The 24845-nt window shown below is 32.0% G+C and overlaps 1 protein-coding gene across 2 annotated transcripts in view; it reads right to left on the minus strand.

Annotated features, from left to right (window-relative positions):
- The window catches only part of LOC149789868 (solute carrier family 15 member 1-like), a 233610-nt gene that overhangs the window by 40947 nt on the left and 167818 nt on the right, over positions 1–24845 (minus strand). For both annotated transcript variants that reach the window (XM_089971874.1, XM_089971873.1), the window contains exons 18-20: positions 16646–16692; positions 10027–10173; positions 4366–4492 (exon numbers count right to left, since the gene is read on the minus strand). In XM_089971874.1, the coding sequence (XP_089828000.1) occupies positions 4366–4492; positions 10027–10173; positions 16646–16692 (321 nt within the window). The remainder of the gene's footprint in view (positions 1–4365; positions 4493–10026; positions 10174–16645; positions 16693–24845) is intronic.

Raw genomic sequence — 24845 nt, forward strand, 5'->3', positions numbered from 1 at the left:
ACTTTACACCATTCCTTGAATATCATGCCACTTTCTCTTATAAGCCTTCACAGTAGAGGGCCTTTATTGAACATCATGACACTTTCTCTTATAAGCCTTAACAGCAGAGGGCTTTTATTGAATATCATTGCCACTTTCTCTTATAAGCCTTCACAGCAGAGGACCTTTGTTGAATATCATGCCACTTTCTCTTATGAGCCTTCACAGCAGAGGGCCTTTGTTGAACATCATGCCACATTCTCTTATAAGCCTTCACAGCAGAGGGCCTTTGTTGAATATCATGCCACTTTCTCTTATAAGCCTACACAGCAGATGGCCTTTGTGGAATATCATTGCCACTTTCTCTTACAAGCCTTAGCAACAGAGGGCCTTTGTTGAATATCATGCCACTTTCTCTTATAAGCCTTCACAGCAGAGGGCCTTTGTTGAATATCATTGCCACTTACGCATAAAAAGAAAGCCCACTGAACTGGCAATGTAATCTGCAAGGTACACAAGAAAAGACAGCCCATTGAAAATTGATTTGCTGCTGCAGTGTATATTACTGATTTTCAAAATCTCTCTTGCTGCAATCAACTTCCAACATGCTTGATAATCAATACCACATGAAGATGGGAGATTCATACAAGACAGACACAAACTATCACCAGGTGCACAAAACACTGGGATAGGCATAGGTCAGACTTTTCCAGAGATGCTGCCAGGAATTCTTTTGAGAAGGGGAGGTCACACACACACCTTCAGAGAGGGGTAATGGTGGGGGAAGAATGTTGAATGGGGGCTGATGAGTGGCAACATTATTATAAAATACATGCATACTTAATCTAAAAAGAGCATTGAATGACTTTATGTAACTTCTCTGACAACAAATAATCAAAGATCTGCAAACCAAATTTAGTTTGCTACAAATATTATCTCAACTTCTTATTTCTCTGCTTCTTCAAAGCCTCTGAAAATGGGAAATGGACTATATAAACCCCTTTGCATATCAATACTCATCATTTTATTTCTGATGTTAAAAGCAGTGTCAATTTGTTTAGTGATGTAAATCCCCTCTCGCAATCTGCTATTTGTAATGGGAGAACCACTGAAATTTTGGCCAATTTAAACAAACTAGGGAACTGGTCTTCATGATATTTAAATACATTTTTTCACAACTCGGTCATGATTTTCTTAGGATATTTCTACTGTAGGATCACATTTGTCGCAAGGCTGTATGTCAAGGGTGAAGCCTTTGATGAACAAAGGCTAACCTGTGCAACCATTTCTGTTAGTTAATGGATTATCTTTCTTGTACTCTTGACAGAAAACACACAGCATCCTTTCTCTTTGGCTCTTTTTTGAACCAGTTGTAGATAATCAACCATGCATCTTGGAATTTCAGTTCCTTTTCTTTTCTTTTTTGTAGCCTCCAGTTCCTCATGCTTTTGACAAGGTACCATTTCTGTGTCAGTGGCTTGTGTGATGCCTTCAGCTTTCCTCTTGTGCTATAGTATCAACCATAGTAGGTGATCTTACTGTAATGAAATCTGTTATCTTCTGTTTTGACATTCATAAAACTCACTGATCTTTATGCTCTATACAATTCTGTTATGGCTGATCAATGGATCAGTTTGTTTTACACCTCTAGGAGACTTTAATCGGAATCCTTCAATAGTTTCTGCAAAACAACAGTAGATCTCAAACAGATGCTTGTATTCAAACACTAAATCTACCTAAGTACAGCTTGATTAAGATCACTGGAGAAATGGACTAAGACTTATTTAGACAAACCATTATTTCTGATTTTGTCTTTAATAAAAATGAAGAAAAACAAAAAAAACAAGCACATTGGGTACAACAACCTGTGGGAACAAGACATACTCTGCATAACATTTCCCCCATTGCTTTTGAGAAGTTCTGTGACTAAAGATTATTTACGAGAATTCCATGATCCTATGGTCTGGCAGCATCTCTGCTTTTTCCAGTTCATTAGAAACTTAGCTGACTCAAGAGGAGTAAGAGATTGTTCCTGTCCTTGTCAATAATAGAACTTAGCATATGTCTGTGGAGGATGTCATCTAAGAGTAAAATCATTGAGCCATTTTGGGAACATGGTACTGAAGTCAAAGCAAGTTGAATTTGAGTCTATTCACAAGATTTTTGTAAAGTCACTTGCCCTGTGTTTGCCTCTGAAACAAATATACCTAGTGGTACTCATGTGAATGTTGATAATTAAGCTATTCCAGGTATATGATGACATATAAAGGCCTCCAATACTATGTTTACACCTTAACTCAGGTAATTACATTGTATTTAATCCATTTAGTTTAAAGAGTTGGTTTTAATGATAGCATTTTCTCTATTGTAAAACAGCCACCATACATGTACTATGACATAAACTAATTATGTAATTTGAAGATACTGTCTCTACTGATGACTCACAGACTTCATTCCTGTTTTCAACTTTGATAGAGAATGAAATTTAGATTTTTACAGCATTCTGAAAACAAAACTAATGAATACTGGTTTAAATCAGGACCTGGAGAAAACACTGCTTATCATGAAATCAAATGAAATAAAACATTTAGTAGCCAAGATCACATCATCTTTTACCTTTTCTGACAGGCAAATACACACAGAAAGTTAGTTAATTTAAAGCATTTGTAAGCTTTTGTATTCAAAGTATAAAAGTTTCGACCTTGTGTAAAAATAAAAGTAAAAAATATAGCGCTGTCGGGCAAGTGGATTTGTAGTCCTGCCAAGGGACATTTTAAATGCTACTTGCCCTAGGCCTGCATCTTAAAACAAATTTCTTTAAGCACAACTACTTTTAGAAAGTCTGGAAAACCAATGTTTAGATATGCTTCTTCAATAATACTTATCCAGTCATAATACCTTAGGAGTAATGACCACTACCTTGCAAATCCAGCACACCAAAATTAAATTTTAGGTAGAAAGTTTTCCTCCCAGTCAGGCAAGAGTGATCACCTCTTATATACTAAGATTGGTACAAAAATGACATCCGTACTACAGTTTAATAATGGAGTATAAATGAACCTTAAAAAAGCCAAAATAGAACAAACAGATACTGGGGTAACAGTGCTTTACAGATGTTATCACCTTTCTCGAGACTGAAAGGTGCAAGATGAAGTTGTTTGCATTTGCAAAAGTGCACAATGGAGAAAATATTGGCATACCTCTATCTTACTTTCTTGTACTGTGTTTGAAATTTCTTTGGATATTGTACTTGTGAAAATTTCTACTTCCCCTTGTAAACTTTCAGAGTGTTTTATGCCTCTGTGCCCAAGCAATTCTGTCCACCACTTGTTCTTAGAAATGTTTACCCATGAGGGATTGTTTCATGTGACCAAACATGCTTCAATGTCTTTGGGATCAGAGCTATTGAAGGATTTGGTGCCAATCCTTCTATCTAAGGGGAAATAACTCATGACTTGTTTCCATCTACGTGAACAAACAACTTAAGTTTTATAGCAAAACGTTTCATTTGAAAGGACTGGATTTTTTTACAGAGTTATCAAACTCATGAGGTAATTATGACTGGGAACATATTTGAAGAAAAACATCTGTATCAGTACTCAAATTGACAAGATAAGTGAGTCATTTCTATATTTTGTGGACATAATATATCCAGAGTTTGGGTTTAATTCCATCCAATTCTATTGATTTAGACTTGTTGAGCATAAACAGAAGGTCGTACATTTCTTTCTTAAGTATCTCAAATTTGTGCCCTGCAGACAGTCTGTGGAAACGTTGCTGTTATCTGACAATAAAATTGTTCCTCGGTTGACCAGATGAAGAACAATTGGATAAATGCCATTGTTTTCTGTATCTAATTTGTTCAACCATATACAAATTGATGCCACAAGTTTTACATGGCAGACAGTGATAAGAAAGGAGCAACGTTTTGTTAAATTCAGCATCCAGTTCTGAATTATACTCAACAATTTGTTCATTATGCTTTATTTTATAAACATCTGTAACTTGCATTACATACACATTCACCTTTATACACGGGGTGCCAAGTGGTCAAAAGCGCTCACCGTTATGGATCATTGCCATCTCACCTCTGTCTGTGTGGGTTCAAGTCTTAGGTTTGGCCAATGTGGGTATGTGAGAAAGCTTTCCAGTAGCTTCTCATGGGATGGTGGTTCTTTCCAGAGTTTCCCCGGGTTCTTCCTCCACCATTTATACTGGCCACCATGTATAGCCTATCTTGTGCTAAAAAATGGAGTTAAACCCTACAACAACAACAACAACAACCTATATACACATTAACTGTCTATAAGCCATGACTCCATTTAATTAATACCAGAGTATGTGCATTATTTTAAATATTACAGTGTATGAGTGAAAGGGACTAACGATATTGTTATCTTGTGAACTTCCATCATGTAAGAGTCCTGTGTAGACCGCACCAACTCCCAGCTTGACTGTGAGGTCCAGGCTCTTCCACTCTGTACTGTTGGTGTAGGACTGGAAAACTGTGTATCTAAAGGAAATATAGGTAAAGAAATATGTTTATGGAACAAAATCTGAAACAAATACCAAAATTTCCAATCTGAATAAACAAAGATGTTAATAAAGCTATCAAATCTATATTTTTTCTTTCTTTTTTGGTCTACATTGGTATTTACTGATATTTTTCCTGACAAACCACACTGAAAACACTGTCACATAGTCATCTAATTGAATTTTAGGCACTTTGAGTAAATCTCCTCAATTCAAAATAATTATCTACAATGTTTATCTTCAAACTCAGAAGGACCGAAAACATTGATTTAGTACTCAGGACTTACTATAGGTAAATGGGTCAGTAACTCTCAATTACTTCTTCAGTCAAATTCTCTTGGAAGTGATTTATTCACAATGAAAAATCAACTTTTAATGTAACATGACTGGATTGTGAAAAACTTAAGATAATTCAGGCATACAGGTGATGACTCAATTTGTGTTTTTTAATCTGGAAATAAAATCCAATTTAAACTGAATTACAGGATTGCAGGTAAGCCCATAGTGTTTATATTTTCCCATTAGGTTATTTGACTTTGATAGGTCCACTTTTCTATACCATAGTGCTTATAATTCCCCATTAGGTTATCTGATTATGATAAGTCCACTATTATATACCATAGTGCTTAAAATTCCCCATTATGTTACTCTAATAAAAGGATTGTTGATTTTGATATGTCCCCTTTCCAAATACATGTTCACTATTAACTTGCTGTACCACATATTTTCTTTTCAAGCATCTTAATGACTATGAATAGTAATGGGAATGCTGTGAGCAGTGTGACAATGCTGAATTTTGAGATTATAATTATCCTGAGAGTGGGTGTTTGAAATTTCAGGAGATATTTAAAATTTGATCTTGTCTCCTTGTAAATTAATTCAGAATTCCTTACCTAACATTTGGCTTTGTTTGTTGCTTTTACAAAATACTAAAGGCAATAATACATAATATCTTTAACTTTCTAACATGTATCATATAAATGCAGGTGGTCAGTCTCTAGTGTAACGTATGTTAAGAAATCTGAATACCAAGAAAAAACAGAAATACAACTGACTCTAAATTTATTTCCATGCACATAACAGAGTTAAAATATTTTACATTTAAAAGCTCTGTTAATTGAAAATCCTAAAAAGAAGCAAATCTTATTTCAGATAAAGACCTTATAGCACAATTCAGCTTAAGAAATCTTTAGGAAAGGTTACTCAAGTGACAGATGGATTTAACATTATAATCAAAGGAGTATTGTAAAGCCATAAGAAAGCCATTTTTAACTGAAACCAATAAAACATTTCCTTAATTTCTGCCAATGTCGGTATGTGAGAAAGCTTGCCAGTAGGTTCTCGTGGGTCGGTGGTTCTTTCCGAGGTTTTCCTGGGTTCTTCCTCCACCATTAATACTGGCCACCATGTATAGCCTATCGTGTGCTGAAAAATGGCATTAAACCCCACAACAACAAAATTTCCTTAATAAAACTTTCAAAAACTTTCAAATCAATCATCAAAGTGTCTCATCTGATCCAAAGTCAGAATGTCATCAATTCAACATAATAATGGCAAACTATATCAAAATGGGAAATATATCAAAATACCATACTGATAAAGGCAAACTATATCAAAATGCCATACTGATAAAGGCAAACTATATCAAAATGCCATACTGATAAAGGCAAACTATATCAAAATGCCATACCGGTAATGGCAAACTATATCAAAATGCCATACTGATAAAGGCAAACTATATCAAAATGGCATAATGATAAAGGCAAACTATATCAAAATGCCATAATGATAATGTCAAACTATATCAAAATTCCATAATGATAATGGCAAACTATATCAAAATGCCCTACTGATAATGACAAACTATATCAAAATGCCCTACTGATAATGACAAACTATATCAAAATGCCATACTGATAATGGCAAACTATATCAAAATGCCATACTGGTAATGGCAAACTATATCAAAATGCCATACTGATAAAGGCAAACTATATCAAAATGCCATACTGATAAAGGCAAACTATATCAAAATGCCATAATGATAATGGTAAACTATATCAAAAGGTCATATTGATAATGGCAAACTATGTCAAAATGCCACAATGATGAAGGCAAACTATATCAAAATGCCATACTGATAATGGCAAACTATATCAAAATGCCATACTGATAATGGCAAACTATCAAAATGCCATAATGATAATGGCAAACTATATTAAAATACCATACTGATAATGGCAAACTATATCAAAATGGCAAACTATATCAAAATGCCATACTGATAATGGCAAACTATATCAAAATGCCATACTGATAAAGGCAAACTATATCAAAATGCCATAATGATAATGGCAAACTATATCAAAATACCATACTGATAATGGCAAACTATATCAAAATGGCAAACTATATCAAAATGCCATACTGATAATGGCAAACTATATCAAAATGCCATACTGATAATGGTAAACTATATCAAAATGCCATACTGATAATGGCAAACTATATCAAAATGCCATACTAATAATGGCAAACTATATCAAAATGCCATAATGATAATGGCAAACTATATCAAAATGCCATACTGATAATGGTAAACTATATCAAAATGCCATACTGATCATGGCAAACTATATCAAAATGCCATACTGATAAAGGTAAACTATATCAAAATGCCATACTGATGATGGCAAACTATATCAAAATGCCATACTGATGAAGCCAAACTATATCAAAATGCCATACTGATAATGGCAAACTATATCAAAAGGCCATACTGATAATGGCAAACTATATCAAAATGCCATACTGATAATGGCAAACTATATCAAAATGCCATACTGATCATGGCAAACTATGTCAAAATACCATACTGATAAAGGTAAACTATATCAAAATGCCATAACGATGACGGCAAACTATATCAAAATGCCATACTGATAATTGCAAACTATATCAAAATGCCATAATGATAATGGCAGACTATATGAAAATGCCATACTGATAATGGTAAACTATATCAAAATGCCATACTGATCATGGCAAACTATATCAAAATGCCATACTGATAATGGCAAACTATATCAAAATGCCATAATGATAATGGCAAACTATATCAAAATGCCATACTGATAATGGCAAACTATATCAAAATGCCATACTGATAATGGTAAACTATATCAAAATGCCATACTGATCATGGCAAACTATATCAAAATGCCATACTGATAAAGGTAAACTATATCAAAATGCCATAATGATGATGGCAAACTATATCAAAATGCCATACTGATGAAGGCAAACTATATCAAAATGCCATACTGATAATGACAAACTATATCAAAAGGCCATACTGATAATGGCAAACTATATCAAAAGGCCATACTGATAATGGCAAACTATATCAAAATGCCATACTGATGAAGGCAAACTATATCAAAATGCCATACTAATCATGGCAAACTATGTCAAAATGCCATACTGATAAAGGTAAACTATATCAAAATGCCATAACGATGAAGGCAAACAATATCAAAATGCCATACTGATAATGGCAAACTATATCAAAATGCCATACTGATGAAGGATCAAAATGCCATATTGATAATGGCAAACTATATCAAAATGCCATAATGATAATGGCAAACTATATCAAAATGCCATACTGATAAAGGCAAACTATATCAAAATGCCATAATGACAATGGCAAACTATATCAAAATGCCATATTGATAATGGTAAACTATATTAAAATACCATACTGATAATGGCAAACTATATCAAAATGCCATACTGATGAAGGCAAACTGTATCAAAATGCCATACTGATAATGGCAAAACTATATCAAAAGGCCATACCGATAATGGCAAACTATATCAAAAGGCCATACTGATCATGGCAAACTATATCAAAATGCCATACTGATGAAGGCATACTATATCAAAATGCCATACTGATCATGGCAAACTATGTCAAAATGCCATACTGATAAAGGCAAACTATATCAAAATGCCATAACGATGAAGGCAAACTATATCAAAATGCCATACTGATAATGGCAAACTATATCAAAAGGCCATACTGATAATGGCAAACTATATTAAAATGCCATACTGATGAAGGCAAACTATATCAAAATGCCATACTGATAATGGCAAACTATATCAAAATGCCATAATGATAATGGCAAACTATATCAAAATGTCATACTGATAATGGCAAACTATATCAAAAATGCCTTAATGATAATGGCAAACTATATCAAAATGCCATACTGATAAAGGCAAACTATATCAAAATACCATACTAATAATGGCAAACTATATCAAAATGGCAAACTATATCAAAATGCCATACTGATAATGGCAAACTATATCAAAATGCCATAATGATAATGGCAAACTATCAAAATGCCATACTGATAATGGCAAACTATCAAAATGCCATTATGATAATGGCAAACTATATCAAAATGCCATAATGATAATGGCAAACTATATCAAAAGGCCATACTGATAATGGCAAACTATATCAAAATGCCATACTGATAATGGCAAACTATATCAAAATGCCATACTGATCATGGCAAACTATATCAAAATGCCATATTGATAATGGCAAACTATATCAAAATGCCATAATGATAATGGCAAACTATATCAAAATACCATACTGATAATGGCAAACTATATCAAAATGCCATACTGATGAAGGCAAACTGTATCAAAATGCCATACTGATAATGGCAAACTATATCAAAATGCCATAATGATAATGGCAAACTATATCAAAATGCCATAACGATGAAGGCAAACTATATCAAAAAGCCATACTGATAATGGCAAACTATATCAAAAGGCCATACTGATCATGGCAAACTATATCAAAAGGCCATACTGATGAAGGCATACTATATCAAAATGCCATACTGATCATGGCAAACTATGTCAAAATGCCATACTAATAAAGGTAAACTATATCAAAATGCCATAACGATGAAGGCAAACTATATCAAAATGCCATGCTGATAATGGCAAACTATATCAAAAGGCCATACTGATAATGGCAAACTATATCAAAAGGCCATACTGATGAAGGCAAACTATATCAAAATGCCATACTGATAATGGCAAACTATATCAAAATGCCATAATGATAAGGGCAAACTATATCAAAATGCCATACTGATAATGGCAAACTATATCAAAATGCCATAATGATAATGGCAAACTATATCAAAATGCCATATTGATACTGGCAAACTATATCAAAATGCCATACTGATGAAGGCAAACTATACCAAAATGCCATACTGATGAAGACAAACTATATCAAAATGCCATAATGATAATGGCAAACTATATAAAAATGTGATACTGATGAAGGCAAACTATATCAAAATGCCATACTGATGAAGGCAAACTATATCAAAATGCCATACTGACAATGTGTGCGTAGTGCTTCAACTTGATGTAAAGAGTCATGCTGATCATTTGATAGGTAAAACTCACTCCTCTGGCTTCAGGTCTGTGTATGCTGATGCTTGGTTTTTAGTAACTTTTATATTTATCCCTGTTTCCATGGCAACATGATTTTCATCTCCCTTTGGAACAAATTTGATGACAATTTCTTGTACATCACCAACTGAAGAAAATATGCTGAAAAAGAGAAGTACATTGTATTATAACAACTAAGCATCCCATTCAAGTCTTTATGATTACATTAATCAAAGCCTTCAATGCTAACTACTTGTATTAGTATTGGATAAACAGATACTACCATGGACTGTTACCACCATCATTACATACACAGATACTACCATGGACTGCTATCACCATCATTAGATACACAGATACTACCATGGACTGTTACCACCATCATTACATACACAGATACTACCATGGACTGTTACCACCATCATTACATACACAGACTACCATGGACTGTTACCACCATCATTAGATACACAGATACTACCATGGACTGCTATCACCATCATTAGATACAGAGATACTACCATGGACTGTTACCACCATCATTAGATACACAGATACTACCATGGACTGTTATCACCATCATTACATACACAATGATACTACCATGGACCATTACCACCATCATTAGATACAGAGATACTACCATGGCTGCTATCACCATCATCAGATACACAGATACTACCATGGACTGTTACCACCATCATTAAATACACAGATTCTACCATGGACTGTAATCACCATCATTACATACACAATGATACTACCAAGGACTGTTATTACCATCAATAAATACACATGGATAATACAATGGACTGTTGTCACCATCATTATATACACTTGGATTCTACCATGGACTGTTGTCACCATCATTAGATATACAGATATGACCATGGACTGTTACCACCATCATTAGATACACAGATACTACCATGGACTGTTATCACCATCATTACATGCACTTATACTACCATGGACTGTTATCACCATCATTAGATATACAGATATGACCATGGACTGTTATCACAATCATTAGATACACAGATACTACCATGGACTGTTATCACCATCATTACATACACAGATACTAATATGGACTATTATCACCATCATTACATACACAGATACTACCATGGACTGTTATTACCATTATTAGATATACAATGATACTACCAAGGACTGTTATTACCATCAATAAATACACATGGATAATACAATGGACTGTTGTCACCATCATTACATACACTTATACTACCATGGACTGTTATCACCATCATTACATACACAATGATACTACCATGGACTTAATATTACCATCATTACATACAGATGGATAATACAACAGACTGTTATCATCATCATTACATATACAGATACTACCATGGACTGTTATCACCATCATTACATACACAGACACTAATATGGACTATTATCACCATCATTACATACACAGATACTACCATGGACTGTTATCACCATTATTAGATATACAATGATACTACCATGAACTGTTATCACCATCATTACATACACAATGATACTACCATGGACTTAATATTACCATCATTACATACAGATGGATAATACAACAGACTGTTATCACCATCATCACAAACAGAGATGCTACCATGGACTGTTATCACCATCATTAGATACACAGATACTACCATGGACTGTTGTCACCATCATTAGATATACAGATATGCCATGGACTACTATCACCATCATTACATACACAGATACTACCATGGACTATTATCATCATCATTACACACACATTGATACTACCTTGGAATGTTATTACCATCATTAAATACACATGGACAATTCAATGGACTGTTATCACCATCATTACCTACACTTATACTACCATCGACTGTCATCACCATCATTACATACACACTGATACTACCATGAACTGTTATCACCATCATTATATACACTTGGATTCTACCATGGACTGTTGTCACCATCATTAGATATACAGATATGACCATGGACTATTATCACCATCATTAGATGCACAGATACAACCATGGACTGTTCTCACCATCATTACATGCACTTATACTACCATGGACTGTTCTCACCATTATTGCATAGACTTATACTACAATGGACTGTTATCACCATCATTACATACACACTGATACTACCATGAACTGTTATCACCATCATTATATACACTTGGATTCTACCATGGACTGTTGTCACCATCATTAGATATACAGATATGACCATGGACTGTTATCACCATCATTAGATGCACAGATACAACCATGGACTGTTCTCACCATCATTACATGCACTTATACTACCATGGACTGTTCTCACCATTATTGCATAGACTTATACTACCATGGACTGTTATCACCATCATTCGATATACAGATACTTCCATAGACTGTTATCACAATGATTAGATACCGATACAACAATGGACTATTATCACCATCATTACATACACAGATACTACCATGGACTGTTATCACCATCATTACATGCACTTATACTACCATGGACTGTTATCACCATCATTACATGTACTTATACTACCACGGACTGTTCTCACCATCGTTAGATACACAGATACTGCCACGGACTGTTATCACCATCATTACATACACAGATACTAACCATGGACTGTTATCACCATTATTACATGCACTTATACTACCATGGACTGTTATCACCATCATTAGATATACAGATACTACCATGGGCTGTTATCACCATCATTACATACACATGGATAATACAGTGGACTGGTACCACCATCATTACATACACTTATACTACCATGGACTGTTATCAGCATCATTACATATTACACAAATACTACCATGGATTGTTACCACCATCATTACATACACATGGATAATACCATCATTATATACACTTGGATTCTATCATGGACTGTTGTCACCATCATTAGATATACAGATATGACCATGGACTGTTATCACCATCATTAGATATACAGATACTACCATGGATTGTTATCACCATCATTAGATACACAAATACTACAATGCACTATTATCACCATCATTACAAACACTTATACTAACATGGACTGTTATCACCATTATGAGATACACAGATACTAAGATGGACTGTTATCACCATCATTAGATACACATATACTACCATGGACTGTTATCAACATCATTAGATACACAGATACTACAATGGACTGTTGCCACCATCATTAGATACACAGATACTAAGATGGACTGTTATCAACATCATTAGATACACAAATACTACCATGGACTGTTACGACCATCATTACATACACATGGATAATACCACCATTATATACACTTGGATTCTACCATGGACTGTTATCAACATCATTAGATACACAGTTACTACAATGGACTGTTGCCACCATCATTAGATACACAGATACTAAGATGGACTGTTGTCACCATCATTAGATACACATATACTACCATGGACTGTTATCAACATCATTAGATACACAGATACTACCATGGACTGTTATCAACATCATTAGATACACAGATACTAAGATGGACTGTTATCACCATCATTTGATACACATATACTACCATGGACTGTTACCACCATCATTAGATATATAGATATGACCATGGACTGTTATCACCATCATTAGATACACAGATACTACCATGGACTGTTATCACCATCATTAGATACACATATACTACCATGGACTGTTATCAACATCATTAGATACACAGATACTAAGATGGACTGTTATCACCATCATTCGATACACATATACTACCATGGACTGTTATCACCATCATCAGATACACAGATACTACCATGGACTGTTATCAACATCATTAGATACACAGATACTACAATGGACTATTGTCACTATCATTACATGCACTTATACTACCATGGACTGTTATCACCATCATTAGATATACAGATATGACCATGGACTGTAAATCACCATCATTACATGCACTTATACTACCATGGACTGTTATCACCATCATTACATACACAGATACTACCATGGACTGTAAATCACCATCATTACATGCACTTATACTACCATGGACTGTTATCACCATCATTAGATACACAGATACTACCATGGACTGTAAATCACCATCATTACATGCACTTATACTACCATGGACTGTTATCACCATCATTAGATACACAGATACTACCATGGACTGTTATCACCATCGTTACAGACACAGATACTACCATGGACTGTTATCACCATCATTACAGACACAGATACTACTATGGACTGTAAATCACCATCATTACATACACAGATACTACCATGGACTGTAAATCACCATCATTACATGCACTTATACTACCATGGACTGTTATCACCATCATTAGATACACAGATACTACCATGGACTGTTATCACCATCATTACAGACACAGATACTACCATGGACTGTTATCACCATCATTACAGACACAGATACTACCATGGACTGTTATCACCATCATTACAGACACAGATACTACCATGGACTGTTATCACCATCATTACAGACACAGATACTACCATGGACTGTTATCACCATCATTACAGACACAGATACTACCATGGACTGTTATCACCATCATTACATACACTTATACTACCATGTACTGATATCACTATCATTAGATACACAGACACTAACATGGACTATTATCACCATCATATATACACATTAGGCTATATATGGTGGCCAATATAGCTGGTGGAGAAAGAACATGGAAAACCCCAGCAAGAACCATCAATCCATTGGAAGTTACTAGAAAGCTTTCTCACATACCCACATTGGTCAAGGATGAGACTTAAATCCATTTAGATAGAGGTGAGATGTCAGTGGTCACTAAAAGCATGGGTTTTAGGCCACTCAGCCACCTGTACCTCATTGAAAGATCATGCAACCAGTTAAACAATATCACAGTAACCTATTAAGGTAATGCAATCATTAAAACAATATCATAGTAACCCAATAAAGTAATGCGATCAATAAAACAATATCACAATAACCTAAGAAGTTAATGCAATCAGTAAAACAATAGCACAGTAACCCTTTAAGGAAATGCAACCAGTAAAACAATACAACAGTAACCTAATAAGGTAATGAAACCAGTAAAACAATGTCATTAAGGTAATGCAACCAGTAAAACAATATCACAGTAACCTATTAAGGTAATGCAACCAGTAAAACAATATCACAGTAACCCATTATGGTAATGCTGCCTGTAAAACAATATCACAGTAACCTATTAAGGTAATGTAACCAGTAAAACAATATCACAGTAACCTATTAAGGTAATGCAACCAGTAAAACAATATCACAGTAACCCATTATGGTAATGCTGCCTGTAAAACAATATCACAGTAACCTATTAAGGTAATGTAACCAGTAAAACAATATCACAGTAACCCATTATGGTAATGCAACCAGTAAAACAATATCACAGTAACCCATTATGGTAATGCCGCCTGTAAAACAATATCACAGTAACCCATTATGGTAATGTAACCAGTAAAACAATATCACAGTAACCCATTATGGTAATGTAACCAGTAAAACAATGTCACAGTAACCCATTATGGTAATGCAATCATTAAAATAATGTCAGGTTAATGGAACCAGAAAAACAATTTTTCAGTAACTCATTTTAGACGCATGATACAAAATACCTTCAAGACACAGAAACAGCAAGTTTGGTGTTAATATGTCAATTAGTATTCAAACTATGATCTCAGTAGGATGGATGATTGTAAATATGTACATGTGCTAACACTGACATAGAAAAAAACAGAAATCACAAGAAAATTCCAGGTACTGCTTCTTTGTCAAAGTTGGGGAACTTCTTCCTGCCTGTCCTTTAGAAGACGGAATGCCTGAATATACTGTTTCATGTACAGTAAAACCTGTCTTGAGAGACCACTCCTTTTGCCAATAAAACATGGTCTCTCATAACAGGTTTGTACAAAAAGACCAGTTTCCAAGCATTATTTAAGAAGGAAAAATAACCACAATCACTGTACATACAATCTATGCTTCATTAATTCTTGTTAAAATATTGTATGCATTCATCTGAAAACAAAATTATAAGGCAATAAGGATACTTCTAAAGCTATGTTAGAAATCCAGATCACACACACTCACAAACACATATATATCTGAAGATCATATATGCATATTAGCATATTAAATCATTCCTAATTTACTCCTTGTCTTTTACAACACCCTGAATGTTTTTTGAGTGGGCTCGTCTTTTTCATATCTTTCAATTACAATAATTCTTTTTCTCCAGTGTTAAAATTTCTATCTTCTTAGCTGGATGTTCTGCTATGATTATTATTAAGGTGCTAGGTGTTTATGTTATGTTAGTTGCATTAATGGCTGTAATGATGAAGAAATATGAAATACAGTGTATTAATACAAATGCATACATATGCAACACTGACAGGCAGAGAGACTATAGCAGAAATCACAAGAGAATTCCACGTACTGCTTCTTGTATCAAAGCTGGGGAACTTTCTTTTGCCCGTTCATTTGAATGGGGATTGCGTGAATATATTGTTTCATATAGCATCGATGTTGTGTGTTATGTAGTATAAAATGGAGTATAATGTGGAATAATGTACCTTATTTGAGCATTTCCATTTCTGGGCTTTACTCTTCTATCAAGGACCTGAAAGTAAATTGATACAGTATTAACATACAATGATATGGTAAGCATGATGTGGCACAACTTAGGTACATTGCTAAAATGTATTTATATGGTGTATGTTGTTGTCTATATAGGTACACTGCTAAAGTATATTTACATGGAGTATGTTGTCTATATAGGTACACTACTAAAATATATTTATATAGTGTATCTTGATGTCTATATAGGTACACTACTAAAATATATTTATATGGTGTATGTTGATGTCTATATAGGTACATTGTTAAAATATACTTATATGGTGCATGTTGTCTATATTAGCACACAAGACCAATACATTTATATAGTGTATATTGTCTATATAGGTACACTGATAAAATATATTTATATGGTGCATGTTGTCTATATAGGTACACTACTACAATATATTTATATGGTGTATGTTGCTGTCTATATAGGTACACTACTACAATATATTTATATGGTGTATGTTGCTGTCTATATAGGTACAATATTAAAATATATTTATATGGTGTATGTTGTTGTCTATATATCTACACTGCTAAAATATATTTACATGGAGCATGTTGTCTATATAGGTACACTGCTAAAATATATATGGTGCATGTTGATGTCTATATAGGTACACTACTAAAATATATTTATATAGTGTATCTTGATGTCTATATAGGTACACTACTAAAATATATTTATATGGTGTATGTTGATGTCTATATAGGTACATTGTTAAAATATACTTATATGGTGCATGTTGTCTATATTAGCACACAAGACCAATACATTTATATAGTGTATATTGTCTATATAGGTACACTGATAAAATATATTTATATGGTGCATGTTGTCTATATAGGTACACTACTACAATATATTTATATGGTGTATGTTGCTGTCTATATAGGTACACTACTACAATATATTTATATGGTGTATGTTGCTGTCTATATAGGTACAATATTAAAATATATTTATATGGTGTATGTTGTTGTCTATATATCTACACTGCTAAAATATATTTACATGGAGCATGTTGTCTATATAGGTACACTGCTAAAATATATATGGTGCATGTTGATGTCTATATAGGTACACTACTAAAATATATTTATATAGTGTATCTTGATGTCTATATAGGTACACTACTAAAATATATTTATATGGTGTATGTTGATGTCTATATAGGTACATTGTTAAAATATACTTATATGGTGCATGTTGTCTATATTAGCACACAAGACCAATACATTTATATAGTGTATATTGTCTATATAGGTACACTGATACATATATTTATATGGTGCATGTTGTCCATGTAGGTACACTGCTACAATATATTTATATGGAGCATGTTGTTGTCCATATAGGTACATTGCTAAAATATATTTGTGGTGCATGCTGTCTATATTTGTACACTGGTACAATATATTTATATGGTGTATGTTGTTGTCTATATAGGTACATTGCTAAAATATATTTATGTGGTGCATGCTGTCTATATTAGCACACAAGACCAATACATTTATATAGTGTATATTGTCTATATAGATACACTGGTACAATATATTTATATGGTGCATGTCATTGTCTATATAGGTACACTGCTAAAATATATTTATATGATGTATGTTGTTGTCTATATAGGTATACTGGTACAATATATTTATATAGTGTATGTTGTTGTCTATATAGGTACACTGGTACAATATATTTATATGGTGCATGTCATTGTCTATATAGGTACACTGCTAAAATATATTTATATGATGTATGTTGTTGTCTATATAGGTACACTGATAAAATATATTTATATGGTGCCTGTTGCCTATATAGGTAGACTGGTACAATATATTTATATGGTGTATGTTGTTGTCTATATAGGTATACTGGTACAATATATTTATATAGTGTATGTTGTTGTCTATATAGGTACACCGGTACTATATATTTATATGGTGTATGTTGTTGTCTATATAGGTATACTGGTACAATATATTTATATAGTGTATGTTGTTGTCTATATCGGTACATTGGTACAATATATTTATATAGTGTATGTTGTTGTCTATATAGGTACACTGGTACTATATATTTATATGGTGTATGTTGTTGTCTATATAGGTACACTGGTACAATATATTTATATGGTGTATGTTGTTGTTTAAATAGGATGACAAAGCCTATCCAACTCAACAAAATAATAATACTGGTCTTTTTGTAACAGTTAAGCTTGGTGGAAAATATAAGTTTTCAGCAGACACTGAAAAAGTCAAGTCAAAATAAAGCCTGTTGACTGAATATCTGGATAAAAATTAGGATACATTTTAAGTTCGACATGCATTTGTATTAAGATTGACATGTATTTAGAATGCATTAGGATAAATTTTAGTAACCTTATGATAGACACATATTTAGAATGCATTAGGATAAATTTTAGTAACCTTAATATTGAATCTTTTTTAGAATGCATTAGGATAAATTTTAGTAACCTTAATATTGACAATGTATTTAGAATGCATTAGGATAAATATTAGTAACCTTAATGTTGACACGTAATTAGAATGCATTAGGATAAATTTTAGTAACCTTAATATTGACAATGTACTTAGAATGCATTAGGATAAATATTAGCAACCTTAAGACTGACATGTATTTAGAATGCATTAGGATAAATATTAGTAACCTTAAGATTGACACGTATTTAGAATGCATTAGGATAAATATTAGTAACCTTAATGTTGACACGTATTTAGAATGCATTAGGATAAATATTAGTAACCTTAATATTGACACGTATTTAGAATGCATTAGGATAAATATTAGTAACCTTAATATTGACACGTATTTAGAATGCATTAGGATAAATATTAGTAACCTTAAGATTGACATGTACTTAGAATGCATTAGGATAAATATTAGTAACCTTAATATTGACATGTATTTAGAATGTATTAGGATAAATATTAGTAACCTTAATATTGACACGTATTTAGAATGCATTAGGATAAATATTAGTAACCTTAAGATTGACATGTACTTAGAATGCATTAGGATAAATATTAGTAACCTTAATATTGACACATATTTAGAATGCATTAGGATAAATATTAGTAACCTTAATATTGACATGTATTTAGAATGTATTAGGATAAATATTAGTAACCTTAATATTGACACGTATTTAGAATGCATTAGGATAAATATTAGTAACCTTAAGATTGACATGTACTTAGAATGCATTAGGATAAATATTAGTAACCTTAATATTGACACGTATTTAGAATGCATTAGGATAAATATTAGTAACCTTAATATTGACATGTATTTAGAATGTATTAGGATAAATATTAGTAACCTTAAGATTCACATGTATTTAGAATGCATTAGGATAAATATTAGTAACCTTAAGACTGACATGTATTTAGAATGCATTAGGATAAATATCAGTAAACTTAATGTTGACACGTATTTAGAATGCATTAGGATAAATATTAGCAACCTTAAGATTGACATGTATTTAGAATGCATTAGGATAAATATTAGTAACCTTAATGTTGACACGTATTTAGAATGCATTAGGATAAATATTAGTAACCTTAAGATTGACATGTACTTAGAATGCATTAGGATAAATATTAGTAACCTTAATATTGACACGTATTTAGAATGCATTAGGATAAATATTAGTAACCTTAAGATTGACATGTACTTAGAATGCATTAGGATAAATATTAGCAACCTTAAGATTGACATGTATTTAGAATGCATTAGGATAAATTTTAGTAACCTTAAGATTGAGACGTATTTAGAATGCATTAGGATAAATATTAGTAACCTTAATGTTGACACGTATTTAGAATGCATTAGGATAAATATTAGTAACCTTAATGTTGACACATATTTAGAATGCATTAGGATAAATATTAGTAACCTTAATATTGACACGTATTTAGAATGCATTAGGATAAATATTAGTAACCTTAATATTGACACGTATTTAGAATGCATTAGGATAAATATTAGTAACCTTAAGATTCACATGTATTTAGAATGCATTAGGATAAATTTTAGTAACCTTAAGATGCACATGTATTTAGAATTTATTAGGATAAATTTTAGTAACCTTATGATTGACACGTATTTAGAATGCATTAGGATAAATATCAGTAACCTTAATGTTGACACGTATTTAGAATGCATTAGGATAAATATTAGTAACCTTAATGTTGACACGTATTTAGAATGCATTAGGATAAATTTTAGTAACCTTATGATTGACACTGTATATAGAATGCATTAGGATAAATATTAGTAACCTTAATATTGACACGTATTTAGAATGCATTAGGATAAATTTTAGTAACCTTATGATTGACACTGTATATAGAATGCATTAGGATAAATATTAGTAACCTTAAGATTGACAATGTATTTAGAATGCATTAGGATAAATATTAGTAACCTTAATGTTGACACGTATTTAGAATGCATTAGGATAAATATTAGCAACCTTAAGATTGACAATGTATTTAGAATGCATTAGGATAAATATTAGTAACCTTAAGATTGACATGTATTTAGAATGCATTAGGATAGATATTAGTAACCTTAAGATTGACACGTATTTAGAATGCATTAGGATAAATATTAGTAACCTTAATATTGACATGTATTTAGAATGCATTAGGATAAATTTTAGTAACCTTATGATTGACACTGTATATAGAATGCATTAGGATAAATATTAGTAACCTTAAGATTGACAATGTATTTAGAATGCATTTGGATAAATATTGGTAACCTTAATGTTGACACGTATTTAGAATGCATTAGGATAAATATTAGTAACCTTAATATTGACACGTATTTAGAATGCATTAGGATAAATATTAGTAACCTTAATATTGACACGTATTTAGAATGCATTAGGATAAATTTTAGTAACCTTAATGTTGACACGTATTTAGAATGCATTAGGATAAATATTAGTAACCTTAATATTGACACATATTTAGAATGCATTAGGATAAATATTAGTAACCTTAATATTGACACGTATTTAGAATGCATTAGGATAAATATTAGTAACCTTAAGATTGACATGTACTTAGAATGCATTAGGATAAATATTAGTAACCTTAATATTGACAAGTATTTAGAATGCATTAGGATAAATATTAGTAACCTTAATATTGACACGTATTTAGAATGCATTAGGATAAATATTAGTAACCTTAATATTGACAATGTATATAGAATGCATTAGGATAAATATTAGTAACCTTAATATTGACACATATTTAGAATGCATTAGGATAAATATTAGTAACCTTAAGATTGACATGTATTTAGAATGCACTGTGATAAATCAAATGCTTTTTCTTGGTAGAATTATTTTTATTATAAGACATGAACAGTTGTTAAGTTTTAATTTTCAATACATGACCAGTTATCGAGAAAATTTTAATCTTTCGAATGGTGTAAATATGATCTAAATACAATTTCTGACTATGTATGCCCCTGGTCCAGCACAGCTCCAAGTACCATATTCTAAGTTAATGGGACCTGTGTATTACTGTAAAAAAAATCCCATTGAATTTAGAATGGCAGAGGCATTCACACTTTATATCAAGAAATATACATTTTATATCCAAATTACCTCAGTGACGTTGCTTGAAGAAAGACCTATTTCATCAGAAATTCTTCATCATTTTGAAATGATGAAAGTTTCACTTAGTTGCAAGAATGTAGAATAAATAAAAATTGTCCAATTTAGATAAAACTTGAAAATAAAATTGTATACATGACATAAAATGTAAAACTGACATTTAAAAAATACTTTGACAGATATATTCCTTGTACCCATGGTAACAGAATGGGTAATAAGTGCAAGGTTTTCCTGACATTTCACTGATCTAGATAAATTGAACCATGCATAAGCAAACTTTACATGATTACGGAAAGCAAACTTTACATGATTTTGGAAAGCAAATTTTACATGATTATGGAAAGCAAACTTTACATGATTATGAAAAGCAAACTTTACATGATTACGGAAGCAAACTTTACATGAATTATGGAAAGCAAACTTTACATGATTATGGAAAGCAAACTTTACATGATTATGGAAAGCAAACTTGACATGAAGTATGGAAAGCAAATTTTACATTAAGTATGGAAAGGAAACTTTACATGAATTAAGGAAAGCAAACTTTACATGAATTAAGGAAAGCAAACTTTACATGATTATGGAAAGCAAACTTTACATGATTATGGAAAGCAAATTTTACATTAAGTATGGAAAGGAAACTTTATATGAATTAAGGAAAGCAAACTTTACATGAATTAAGGAAAGCAAACTTTACATGATCATGGAAAGCAAACTTTACATGATTATGGAAAGCAAATTTTACATTAAGTATGGAAAGGAAACTTTATATGAATTAAGGAAAGCAAACTTTACATGAATTATGGAAAGCAAACTTTACATGATTATGGAAAGCAAACTTTACATGATTATGGAAAGCAAATTTTACATGAAGTATGGAAAACAAACTTTACATGAATTAAGGAAAGCAAACTTTACATGATTATGGAAAGCAAACTTTACATGATTATGGAAAGCAAACTTTACATGATTATGGAAAGCAAATTTTACATTAAGTATGGAAAGGAAACTTTACATGAATTAAGGAAAGCAAACTTTACATGATTATGGAAAGCAAATTTTACATGAAGTATGGAAAACAAACTTTACATGAATTAAGGAAAGCAAACTTAACATGATTATGGAAAGCAAACTTGACATGAATATGGAAAGCAAATTTTACATGAAGTATGGAAAGCAAACTTTACATGAATTAAGGAAAGCATATTTTACATGATTATGGAAAGCAAACTTTACATGATTATGGAAAGCAAACTTTACATGATTATGGAAAGCAAATTTTACATGAAGTATGGAAAACAAACTTTACAAGAATTAAGGAAAGCAAACTTAACATGATTATGGAAAGCAAACTTTACATGATTATGGAAAGCAAATTTTGCATGAAGTACGGAAAGCAAACTTTACATGAATTAAAGAAAGCAAACTTTACATGATTATGGAAAGCAAACTTTACATGATTATTGAAAGCAAACTTTACATGAATAAAGGAAAGGAAACTTTACGTGATTATGGAAAACAAACTTTACATGATTATGGAAAGCAGACTTTACATGAATTAAGGAAAGCAAACTTTACATGATTATGGAAAGCAAACTTTATATGAACAAAGGAAAGCAAACTTTACATGATCATGGAAAGCAAACTTTACATGATTATGGAAAGCAAACTTTACATGATTATGGAAAGCAAATTTTACATGAAGTATGGAAAGAAAACTTTACATGAAGTATGGAAAGCAAACTTTACATGATTATGGAAAGCAAATTTTACATGAATTAAGGAAAGCAAACTTTACATGAATTAAGGAAAGCAAACTTTACATGATTATGGAAAGCAAACTTTACAGGAATTAAGGAAAGCAAACTTTACATGATTATGAAAAGCAAACTTTACATGAATAAAGGAAAGCAAACTTTACATGATTATGGAAAACAAACTTTACATGATTATGGAAAGCAGACTTTACATGAATTAAGGAAAGCAAACTTTACATGATTATGGAAAGCAAACTTTACATGAATAAAGGAAAGCAAACTTTACATGATTATGGAAAGCAAACTTTACATGATTATGGAAAGCAAATTTTACATGAAGTATGGAAAGCAAACTTTACATGAAGTATGGAAAGCAAACTTTACATGATTATGGAAAGCAAATTTTACATGAATTAAGGAAAGCAAACTTTATATGAACAAAGGAAAGCAAACTTTACATGATCATGGAAAGCAAACTTTACATGATTATGGAAAGCAAACTTTACATGATTATGGAAAGCAAATTTTACATGAAGTATGGAAAGAAAACTTTACATGAAGTATGGAAAGCAAACTTTACATGATTATGGAAAGCAAATTTTACATGAATTAAGGAAAGCAAACTTTACATGAATTAAGGAAAGCAAACTTTACATAATTATGGAAAGCAAACTTTACAGGAATTAAGGAAAGCAAACTTTACATGATTATGAAAAGCAAACTTTACATGA

Source organism: Sinohyriopsis cumingii, chromosome 10, assembly GCF_028554795.1.
Source record: "Sinohyriopsis cumingii isolate HCF-2022 chromosome 10, ASM2855479v2, whole genome shotgun sequence".
In the NCBI taxonomy this organism is placed as follows: domain Eukaryota; kingdom Metazoa; phylum Mollusca; class Bivalvia; order Unionida; family Unionidae; genus Sinohyriopsis; species Sinohyriopsis cumingii.